The following is a 12169-nucleotide window of genomic DNA, read 5'->3' on the forward strand; positions in this document are numbered from 1 at the left end:
TGATCTCTCTTCATTTCCAACACAAACCATTCAATATAACAGTCATCCAAGTCTATGCCCTGACCACTAATGCTGAAGAAGCTGAAGTTTAACAGTTTTATGAAGACCTACAAGACGTTCTAGAACTAACACCCCCAAAATATGTCCTTTTCATGATAGGGGACTGGAATGCTAAAGTAGGAAGTCAAGAGATACCTGAAGTAACAGGCAAATTTGGCCTTAGATTACAAAATGAAGCAGGTCAAAGGCTAACAGAGTTTTGCCAAGAGAACACACTGGTCATAGTAAGCAATCTCTTCCAGCAACACAAGAGAAGTCTCTACACATGGACACACCAGATGGTCAGTACCAAAATGAGATTGATTATATTCTTTGCAGTCAAAGATGGCGAAGCTCTGTACAGTCAGCAAAAACAAGACTAGGAGCTGAGTGTGGCTCATTTTGAACTCCTTATTGCCAATTCAAACTTAAATTGAAGAAAGTAGGGAAAACCACTAGACCATTCAGGTATGATCTAAATCAAATCCTTTATGATTATACAGTGGAAGTAACCAATAGATTCAAGAGATTAGATGATAGAGTGCCTGAAGAACTATAGGTGGAGGTTCATGACATTGTACAAGAGGCAGTGATAAAGAGGATCCCCAGGAAAAAGAAATGAAAAATGGTAAAATGGTTGTCTGAGGAGGCCTTACAAATAGCTGAGAAAAGAGAAGCTAAAGTAAAAGGAGAAAAGGAAAGATATACCCATTTGAATAAGGAGTTCCAAAAAATAGCAAGGAGAGATAAGAAAGTACTCCTCAGCTATCCATGCAAAGAAATAGAGAAAAACAATAGAATGGGAAACTTTAGAGTTCTCTTCAAGAAAACTGAGATACCAAGGGAACATTTCATGCAAAGTTGGGCACAATAAAGGACAAAAATGGTATGGGCCTAACAGAAGCAGAAGATATTAACAAGAGGTGGGAAGAATACACAGAAGAACTGTACAAAAAAGATTTTCATGGCCCAGATAAACACGATGGTGTGATCACTCACCTTGAGCCAGACATCCTGGAGTCTGATGTCAAGTGGGCCTTAGGAAAGATCACTATGAAGAAAGCTAGTGGAGGTGATGGAATTCCAGTTGAGCTATTTCAAATCGTAAAAGATGATGCTGTGAAAGTGCTACACTCAATATGCCAGCAAATTTGGAAAACTTATCATTGGCCACAGGTCTGGAAAATGTCATTTTTCATTCCAATCCCAAAGAAAGGCAATGCCCAAGAATGTTGAAACTATAGCACAATTGTAGTCATCTCACATGCTAACAAAATAATGCTCAAAATTTTCTAAGCCAGGCTTCAGCAGTACATGAAGTATGAACTTCTAGATGTTCAAGCTTGATTTAGAAAAGGCAGAGGAACCAGAGATCAAATTGCCAACATCCGTTGGATCATTGAAAAAGCGAGAGTTCCAGAAAAACATCTACTTCTTTTTTACTGACTCCACCAAAGCCTTTGACTTGGTGGATCACAACAAAGTGGGGAAAATTCTTCAAGAGATGGCAGTACCAAAGCAAGTGACATGCCTCCTGAGAAATCTGTATGCAGGTCAAGGAGCAACAGAACTGTTCGTGGAAAGGAGTACATCAATGCTGTATATTGTCACCCTGATTATTTAACTTATATTCAGATTACATCATGCAAAATGCCAGGCTGGATAAAGTAGAAGCTGGAATAAAGATTTGTAGGAGAAATGTCACTAAGCTCCGATATGCAGATGACACCACCCTTATGGCAGAAAGCGAAGGACTAAAGAGCCTCTTAATGAAAGTGAAAGAGGAGAGTGAAAAAGTTGGCTTAAAGCTCAACATTCAGAAAACTAAGATCATGATCTCTGGTCCCATCCCTTCGTGGCGAATAGATAGGGAAACAATGGAAAAGTGAGAGATTTTATCTTTTTTGGCCAAAAGTCACTGCAGATGGTGACTGCAGCCATTATTTAAAAGATGCTTACTCCTTGGAAGAAAAGCTATGACTAACCTAGACAGCATATTACAAAGCAGTGACATTACTTTGCCAACAAAGGTCCATCTAGTCAAAGCTATGGTTTTTCCAGTAGTCATGTATAGATGTGAGAGTTGGACCATAAAGAAAGCTAAGCACCGAAGAATTGATGCCTTTGAACTGTGGTGTTGGAGAAGACTCTTGAGAGTCCCTTGAACTGCAAAGAGATCCAAGCAGTCAGCCCTAAGGAGATCAAACCAGTCAATCCTAAACGAAAATAGTCCTGAATATTCATTGGAAGGACTGATCCTGAAGCTGAAACTCCAGTTTTGGCTACCTGATGCAAAGAAGTGACTCATTTCAAAAGACCCTGATTCTGGGAAAGATTGAAGGCAGGAGGAGAAGGGGAGGGCAGAGGATGAGATGGTTGGATGGCATCACCAACTCAATGGACATGAGTTTGAGCAAGCTGTGGGAGCTGGAGATGGACAGGGAAGCCTGGCTTGTTGTGGTCCATGGGTCACAAAGAGTTGGACATGACTGAGTGACTGAACTGAATATATATATATTCTATATATATATATTATATGTATATGTATATAGTATATTATATGTATATATAATGTTGCCCAACCTTCAACCATTCATCTCTCAAACTCTTTTTATATTGTAAAACTGGATCTCTTACTCTTTAAATATCACTTTCAATCCTTCCTCCTCCTCCTCAGCCCCAGACCCTGGCAATCCCATTCTACTTTCCTCCTTTATGATTTTGATTACTCTAAGCACTTCGTATAAGTGGAATCATATAGTACTTTTTGTATATTACTGGCTTGTATCACTTAGCTTAAAGTCCTGAAGGTTTATTCATGTTGTAGCATATTGCAGGATTTCCCTCCTAAAAGGATGAATGATATTCTACTGTATGTATAATATACCACATAACATGGGTGCATAAATGCCTCATTGAGACCCAGCTTTCAGTTCTTTTGGTTGCTGGGTCATATGGTAATTCCATTTTTAATTTTTTGAGGAATTGCCATTACTCTTTTCCAAATTGGCTGTACCACCTTGTGTTCCCACCAACAGTGTACAAGGGTTCCAGTTTCTCCACACTCTCACCAATAACAACAAACCTTATTGGTTTCTGCTTTTTGATAGGAGCCATCTTAATCTTTGTGAGGTGGCATCTCATTATAGTTGATTTACATTTCCCCAGTGATTAGTGATGTTGACTCCTTTTCATTTAATTATTTCCCAGTCCAAGTCTTTAGACAAATATGTAGTCAAGTCCTCTGCCCATTTTTGGATTGTTTGTTTTGTTGTTGTTGAGATTTAGGACTTTTCTTTATATTCTGAATTTTAATCCCTTATCACACATATGACTTGCAAATATTTTCTCCTTGTTTATGGGATACCTTTTTAGGTTGTCAATAGTGTCTTTTGATGTATAACATTTTTTATTTTCACGAAGCCAATTTGCTTAAATTTTTGTTTTTGCTTCTAGTTTCGTCATCGTAGAAAAAAAAAATTGCCGAATTCAATGTCATGATTTTTCCTCTATGTTTTCTTATAAGAACTTTAATGTTTTATTCCTTACATTAGGTTTTTTATTAATTTTGAGTTAATTTTTATATATGATATTAAGTAAAGGCCCAGTTTCATTCTTTTCATGTGACTATCCAAGTTTTCCTGACAATTTGTGGAAAAAGTTATCTTTTCCCTGTTGAACAGCCTTAGCAGTCCTGTCAAAAATCATTTGATCATATGAGTGGGGCTTTGTTTCTGGGCTCTCTACTCTATTATTTGTCTGTCTTTGTGCCAGCACCATACTATTTTGATTGCTGTTGCTTTATTGTACATTTTGAAATCAGGAAATGTGAGTCCTCTGGTTTTGTTCTTCTTTTTCAAGATTGTTCTGGCTATTTGGGATCCTTGTGATTCCATGTGAATTTTAGGTTGAATGTTTCTATTTCTTAAATGTTACTGAGATTTTGTTACTAGGTTGCAGTAAATCTGTAGATTGCTTTGGGCAGTTTTGACATCTTAACAATGTGGTCTTTCAATCCATGAACATGGGATTGTCTCCATTTATATGTGTCCTCTCTCCTTTATTTCAGCTTGTGTTCTAGACTTCACTGTGTATATCTTTTACCCCCTTTTATGTACTTTATTCTTTCACTAAATGGGTGCTAACACAGTTGCTTTTGTAATTTCTTTTTCAGATTGTTCAATCTTAGTGTACAGAAATGCAACTGATTTTGTGTGTTGACTTTGTATCCTGCTGCTTTACTGAATTCATTTATTGGTTTTCTTTTCTGTATGTGTAATCTTAGAATTTTCTGTACGTGAGATAATATCATCTAAAAACAGAGGTTAATTTTATTTCTTTTCAGTCTGTATGTTCTTTATTTCCCTGTGTTGCCTAATTGCTCTGGCTAGAATTCCCAGGATTACTATAAATAGGGATTCCAAAAGCAGACATCCTTGCCTTGTTCTTAATCTTAGAGGAAAAGCTACCATTGAGCACAGTGTTCACTCTGGATTTTTCATATATGTGTTTAATTATATTGGGATAGTTTCCTTCTTTTTATTCTTTTTAAAAATATTTATTTACTTGGCTGTGGCAGCTCTTAGTTGCACCATGCAGTATCTTGGATCTTTGTTGCAGCCTGCAGCATCCCCAGTTACCACATAGCAGATCCTTCATTGCAGCGTGTGAACTCCCAGTTGTAGCATGCGGGATCTAGCTGCTGGACCAGAGATTGAACCCCAGCCCTCTGCACTGGGAACACAGAGTCCCAGCCACTGGTCCTCCAGGGAAGTCCCGGGGTAGTTTCCTGCTGCTTCTAGTCTGTTTAGTATTTTTATCGTGGAAGGGCATGAAATTTTGTTAAATGCTTTCTCTGCATCAGTTGGGATTATCATTCCCCACCCTTTTATTCTATCAGTGTGGTGTATGACACTGATGGATTTTGATATGTTGAACTATCCTTGCATGTCAGAATAAATCCCACTTGGTCATGGTTTATAATCCTGTTATTACACTGCTGAGTATTTGCTAGTATTTGCTGAGTATTTGCTGAGTATTTGCTGGTATTTGCTGGTATTTTGTTGAGCATTTTTGCATCACTCTTCCTAAGGGATATTGATCTGTAGTTTCCTTTTTGGTAATGCTTGTCTAGCTTTGGTGTCTGGGTGACCTTAGACTCTTTACTTTTCTACAATCTTTTTTTAATCCCTTCCTCAGACTCAGTAACTTGCATTGTCCTATCTTCAAGTTCATTGATTTTTTTCTTCTGCCTTAAATTTGCTTTTGGATCCCTCTAGTCAATTTTTTATTTAGTTCTTCTACATTTTAGCTCCAGAATTTTTTTTCTGGTTTATTTTTAGTTTTTTTTATCTCTTTATTAATATGTCCATTTTATTCATATATTATTTTTTGACTTTATCCACAAATTCTTTGAGTATCTTTAACATGTAATATCTTTATTATGAGTACTCATACTCATAATATGAGTATACCTCATATGAGCTCTTTTTCAAAGATAGTTTCTGTTGATTTAACTTTTGCCTTTGAGTGGACTGTACTTTTCTATTTTTTTATGTCTTGTAGTTCTGGAGGAGTTGAAAACTTATAAGACTGTATTACAATAATTCTTAACGTGTGTGTGTGTGTGTGTACTCTTATATTTATCACTTTTCATATATATTAATATTCTTGGATATTTTGGTACATACATTTTATGAAATTTGGAGATTTTTTAAACTTTCATTTCCTCAAATGTTTTTCCTGTTCACCCCCTCTTCTTAGGACTCTATCATACATATATAATTTGGATAAATTCTATTCCTACATTTGAAAATCCATTGATCTTTACATCATCTGTAATAACTAATCTGCTGATAATTTCATCCAATGAAATTTTCATTTCAGTTATTATTTCAGCTCTGGAATTTCCTTTATTTTTTATTTCTTATAGTTATGTCTTCATTATGTTCATATCTTACATCTGTTTTATACATTATTTATATTTATGTTTTATATAATTTATAATCCTTATTTATTAATTTTATTACCCCTTTCATTTCCAAGTTTGCCATCATTAGATAATTTCTCCTGATTATGGGTAAGTTATTCTGTTTCTTTACCTGTCAAGTAAATTTTGTTTACATACTGCACTTTGTGATTTTACCATGTTGGTTACTAAAATTTCTTGTTCTCCTTCAAAGAATTTTAGACTTTCTGTAGCAGGCAGTTAAGTTGATTTGGAAATTAGTTAAATTCTTTGGAGGCTTGCTTTTAAGCTCTTTAGTGGAAGTTCTACAGTCATTCTAGTTCTAAATTATCCCCATTTCAAAAGTGTTGCCCTCTGGAGTCTCTGGAGAATGCCTGAGTAATTATTGACATCTGTTCATTCTCACTGGATAGACTTTGAATAATTCACACACCTAGTAGGAGGTGTCCAAATTGTCTTAGAAATTTCTGGTAATTTTTCTTTTCCTTGATCTTGGCAAGCTTCAGAGAATTTTACTCTGCAAAGGTACATTTGATATATAGTCATAAACTGAAGGAAAATCTTTATGTATTTCCCTAACAATCTTCTTTTTAGCATAGCTCAATTCCCTATGGAACTCTAGTCCACAAAGTCTCTTGACCTGTCCTCCATCTGACTTTTTTTTTTCTCTTTTCACACAATTTCTGGGTCCCTTTTAGAGTTTTCTTCCCAGTAGTACAGTCTAGTATTCACCTGCAAGACAAAAGCCTGGAGAATGGTAGAGCCTACTTATTTGTTTACCTTTTCTCCACGACCATCATACTGTGCTCCCTGTTGTCCATTGGCTGAAAAAATTATTGCCTTATTATGTCAAGTTTTCTAGTGGTTTATGGGAAGGATGTTAAGTTTCCATCCTGTTACTCTCTCATAGCCATTACAGAGTTCACTTCTTAGTTCTCTCTTTAGAAGAGAGATTCTCAAGATTCTTCAAGGTAAATATCAGAAAATATTTTTAATGAGATATAAATATATCTCATTAAATGAGATATTAATGAGATATTAAATGAGATAAAAATATCAAAAATATTTTTTTAATGAGAAAAGAAGAGAGATTCTCAAGGTAAATATTGAGAAAAAATATTTTTTTAATGAGAAAAGAAGAGAGATTCTCAAGGTAAATATTGAGAAAAAAGAAGAGAGATTCTCAAGATTCTTCAAGGTAAGTATCAGGAAACAAAACCAGGATCTTTTCTAATAACACCATCTGATGTGAAGTGTCTGGGGCAAGAAATACTCATGGCAGGTGCCTAGCTGGAGAATAGGCCAGAAAAACACAAGAAGATTGCCCGAGTGCCTACTCACTATGACTCTGAGGCCCACAAGGCCTTGCCCCATCCTCACCCCATTCACTTTACATCCACATCACTTCTGTACCTGTCTTTTTCTCCATTCTGAAAATTTCATGCATAGAGAAGTTATTCTTTCATCATAAACATTATTATTATACACCAGAAAAGGTTTATCCCTAAGACATTAAAATATTGACATCAACTATGACTTACTGGTATGTAGTCCTTTGATGAGAGTTGAGTTGGAGTAAGGAACCCTAGTAAGACTTGTGAACTTGATGGACTTTCTAAGAACCCTATCTACCAAGATAATTGAATTCAATATATTGATCCTTTCTCCTGTTTTCCCCTCTGCCTGCAGCTTGGATAAGGTGCCTTTTCTCATGCGTGATTATGACTTGAGAAGAACAACCAATATCTTGGATGTCATGCCAAATGCTTCCCACGAACACAGTAGCTTTTTTAATTGGGATTTCCTGTCAACTCTGAATGCAGGCAAATGGTTTTCAGGTTCATGGGTAAGACATATTTCTTGGGTCCAAAACCCTGCATTTACTCTCTCTTGTATGGTCATGTGCTACTCCTGGAGATAAATACAGTGTGTACATCTGTAATCTTGATGCAAGTGTGAAGGTTTCTACTTGAAAGAGTTGGAGAACATTTCATGCAAAGGTACCATTTGAGCTAAAATAAGATCATTTTTAAGGGGAACCAAGGGCAATGAGGAGAAGGTAATGCCACCCCACTACAGTACTCTTGCCTGGAAAATCTCATGGATGGAGGAGCCTGCTAGGCTGCAGTCCATGGGGTCGCTAAAAGTCGGACACGACTGAGAGACTTCTCTTTAACTTTTCACTTTCATACATTGGAGAAGGAAGTGGCAACCCACTGCAGTGTTCTTGCCTGGAGAGTCCCGGGGACGGGGGAGCCTCGTGGGAGGCTGTCTATGGGATTGCACAGAGTCGGACACGACTGAAGCAATTTAGCAGCAGCAGCAGCAGCAGCAACAAGGGCAATGATAGTGATTTGTTTCAGAGATTATACCATAATGGACAAGAGGGGATATGGAGTATGTGTGTGTGTGTGTGTGTGTGTGTGTATGAGTGTGTAAGAAAGAAGGGAAGAAGTGGTAGGGAGGAGAAGGGAGAGAGAGATTGAGAGAAGAATCAGGAAAATATGTTATAAGAAGACTATAGCAGTGCCTAAATAACAAGTTAGAGAGTTTAGAATTATCCTGAGTATTTTAAATGGGTAAAACAAAAGGTCAAATTTGCATGTGATGAAAGTCAAGCCTGACTTTCTCAGAATTATTTTCCGAATAGTTAAGACAACAAATTACATTTTCCAGGTTATCATATGTCTAGAGGGAATCCACACAAACTAGGTTTTATCAATCAGATATACTCATTTTTTAAAAAAATAATTATTTTAATTGAAGGCTAATTTACAATATTGTGGTGGTTTTTGCATTTTGAGTCTTTGTTTTTGAAAGCAAATATATGAGAAGCAAGCATTCATATTACTAGCACCTATGGCAGCAAAGCTAGGATAGTTGGGGGCAGCTGTAATAATAGCTCTCCTATCAGGTAATAGTGTAATTAGGGAAACAAACTTTGAAATACTTTTGGTTATGTACTAGGAATTTTATTTATATTTAATGTTAATCTAGAGGACAAATTTAATCTTTTTTCATAATAAAAATGTGAAAAGTAAACAATTATGTGAGGGTAGATTTATCCACTTCAAATTCATTCTATTAACTAGTGTTAATATAAGGAATAGCTGAAGATTGATGTGTAATGATTGTATCACTTTAGAATACTTATTTTCATATGAGTACATAGTCTATAAGCACTGTTACCATATATGAAAGTAATGGGATCAATTTGATATGGGTTTCAGTATGGGTTTCTGTGTGTAGGCTCTGTATATATCTCATCATACATGAATAGACAACAGAAACTAGAGATACTTCATTAGAATGTATGTATATATTGTCTTAGTTAGCCATAGATAATGTTTTGTCACCCCACTCCAATACTGTTGCCCAGAAAATCCCATGGATGGAGGAGCCTGGTAGGCTGCACTCCATGGGGTCACACAGAGTCGGACACAACTGAAGCGACTTGGCAGCAGCAGCAGCAATGTTTTGTCAAATGCATGTTCCAGATGAAAAGACTATTACTGTATCTACATGGCTGGTAAAAGTCACACTGGTAAGTGGTGTGATTGGATATGTTATTGTAATAAATTTCGGTGGCTTCTTTTAGGATTAACAGTTTCCTATCAGCATATTTAGATGGTATGCTTGCAGAGCTTTGTTTTGCTATTGCTTTGGCTACTGAGGAGTATCCTGAGACCTCAGCTTCAAATATGGTTATCTGAGTGCAAGTAATAGTTATTCAGTCATGTCTAACTCTTTGCGACCCCATGGACTGTAGCCTACCAGACTCCAGATTTGACTGTGGAAATTTCTTTGCTTGCATGCTGTGTGTTCACAGGTGGTCAGAGTGATGATAGCACATAATTTAAAGATTTGGATGTTTGGATAATTTTCCATAGCAAGATAAATTGGTTTTCTTTGTGAAATGTATTCTGGGTTGTTCTTCATTTGGATGGGTATCATTATGGATTGATACGGTGGTGAGTTGATGATTGTTAGTATATTTGTTCTTCTTGAGATTTCTTGTGAAAATTAAGTTGTTAATCTGATCAATAGTGAAATAAAAATAGATACAGAAATTTTAGGAGTTGTCCCTGGAAACAGCTGAGTTCCCCTTTCTCCAGTAAAACCAACCTTTGTGTGGAACATTTTATATCCTTTTTGAAAGTATAAATCTCAAAATTAGAGATATAATTCTCATACATATAGATAGTAAGCAGAGTATAAGTTTTAATTAACACATTAATGTAGGAACAAAAAGGATGGCAAAACCCACTCAAAAGAAAAGTGAGAAACCAACATGCAAATACTCAGTACAACAAAGTAATGCTGAAATTACATTGCTAAGTTGGATACAAATCTAGTGTATTATTTTGGTTAATATACTCTATGACAGTACAGTTTACTTTTAGAGTTCTCTATCAAAACTCATTTGCATCTTGACTGGACAAAAATATTTTCCTCTTTTATCAGTTTTATAGAAGTCAACATCTAACTTTATATTGTCTGCCCCTAATTAATAGTAAATAATTCAAAGAAAGGTACATTCCCCTAAGAGTTCAATGACACTTAGGTGTGCCTGGTAAGAAAAAATGCTACTCTAATACTGGAGGGTTCAACAAGTCTTAATTCTGAGTTTTGAATAATTTAGGCCCTCTCTTGTGATCATAAATAAACTCTAGATTATTTAGAGGCTGGTCTTGTTGTGATTTTGTATTATTTGGCTCTATTGACTTATATCAGTGCAGTTAAAAGGGTCAGTTAACACACATAAAGTTCCTTGTATAATTAGCAAATCTGGAGTCAGATTGTGTTAAACAACTACTAAGGCTATTAAATGAGGTTCTGTCTAGAGAGTATATAGAGAATCTAGAATTCCTCTTTTAATAGTCCCTATCATTCCAGAGCTCTTTTTCTCACTACTACTTTAAAAATTGGAAGTTCACTTGAACCAGTTTTCACACGTATAGCTACAAATATGGGCAAATTTCTCTCTCCTTTTCCTGCTCATCATTGATCTTTCTTACTACCTGTAATGCTGAGACAGTGTGCAACGAGGGACACCATACAGTTTGCCTAGGAAGGTGTGTAGGCATTGGTTCCAAATACCAATTGTATGTGTATCCTTAGTTGGGGACTGGGGGCTTGTCATACCAGATTGAATGACATGTAATCTCAAATATGCTCTTCAGATATGATGTTGACAACACAATTTTTCCAGTTATATCCAGTGTAAAGGGGGGCATATTTCTATTCAATTTATGTAGATGACTGCATTGCCCTGAAACATAGTGATTCAGTAAAAAGAATTTGTACCTGAATTCAGAGATGTGGTGAGAACAAGTTACTAAATATTGGGTTGGCCAAAAAGCTCCTTCAGTTGTTAAATAAAAATGAAACACATATTTTTCATTTTTACCAAGGTGTTTATTGAACATCATATTGACCTTTTTGTCCCACTACCTTCTGCCATTTTTCTGGCAACTTTGTAATTCTATCTTCCAAAACTTTTCGTCTTTTTGAACAAAGAACTCTTCCTTATGCAGTCTTTCAGGGAATTGAATTTTTTTCCACTAAAAGAATTTTGCGAAGACCAAAATCAATGGAAATCCAAAGGCACAATGTCTGGTGAATATGACAGTTGAATCAGAACTTGCCAGCCAAGCTGGAACAGTTTTTGCCTGATCATCAAATAAACATGCAGTCTTATGTTACACTGTTGGGAGATTATTTTCTGTTGACTAATTCTGGATGCCTTTCATTGAATGCTGCTTTCAGTTAGTCTAACTGAGAGCAGTGCTTGTTGGAATTTATTGTTTGCTTTTCCTGAAGAAATTCATATTGGAGGACTCCCTTTGAAACCCACTATATACACAACATCACTTTCTATGGGTGAGGGCCAGCTTTTGGTGTGTTTGATGGTGGTTCATTTTGCTTGTGCTTGATCTCTTCCATTCCACATTATTGTACAGTATCCACTTTTCATCATCCATCACAATTGGTTTTAGGGAATGTTTTTGTTATGTTTAAGTAGAGAGTTGTATGAAATATTTTCAAGAAGATCCTTTTCACGTAACTTATGTAGAACCCAAGTATCAAAGTAATAAACATAATCAAGTTAGTGAAAATGATTTTGAGTGCTTGATTTGGATATTTTGAGTATGTTGGCTA

General features: G+C 36.0%; 1 protein-coding gene across 1 annotated transcript in view; it reads left to right on the forward strand.

Moving 5' to 3' along the window:
- Window positions 1–12169, forward strand: part of LOC104998192 (glycerophosphodiester phosphodiesterase domain-containing protein 4-like) — a 129215-nt gene that overhangs the window by 70712 nt on the left and 46334 nt on the right. Inside the window, 1 exon segment of the mRNA XM_010853257.1 lies at window positions 7697–7853. Within this exon segment, the coding sequence (XP_010851559.1) occupies window positions 7697–7853 (157 nt within the window).

This window comes from Bison bison, unplaced genomic scaffold (assembly GCF_000754665.1).
Source record: "Bison bison bison isolate TAMUID 2011002044 unplaced genomic scaffold, Bison_UMD1.0 scf7180017864324, whole genome shotgun sequence".
Lineage (NCBI taxonomy): Eukaryota > Metazoa > Chordata > Mammalia > Artiodactyla > Bovidae > Bison > Bison bison.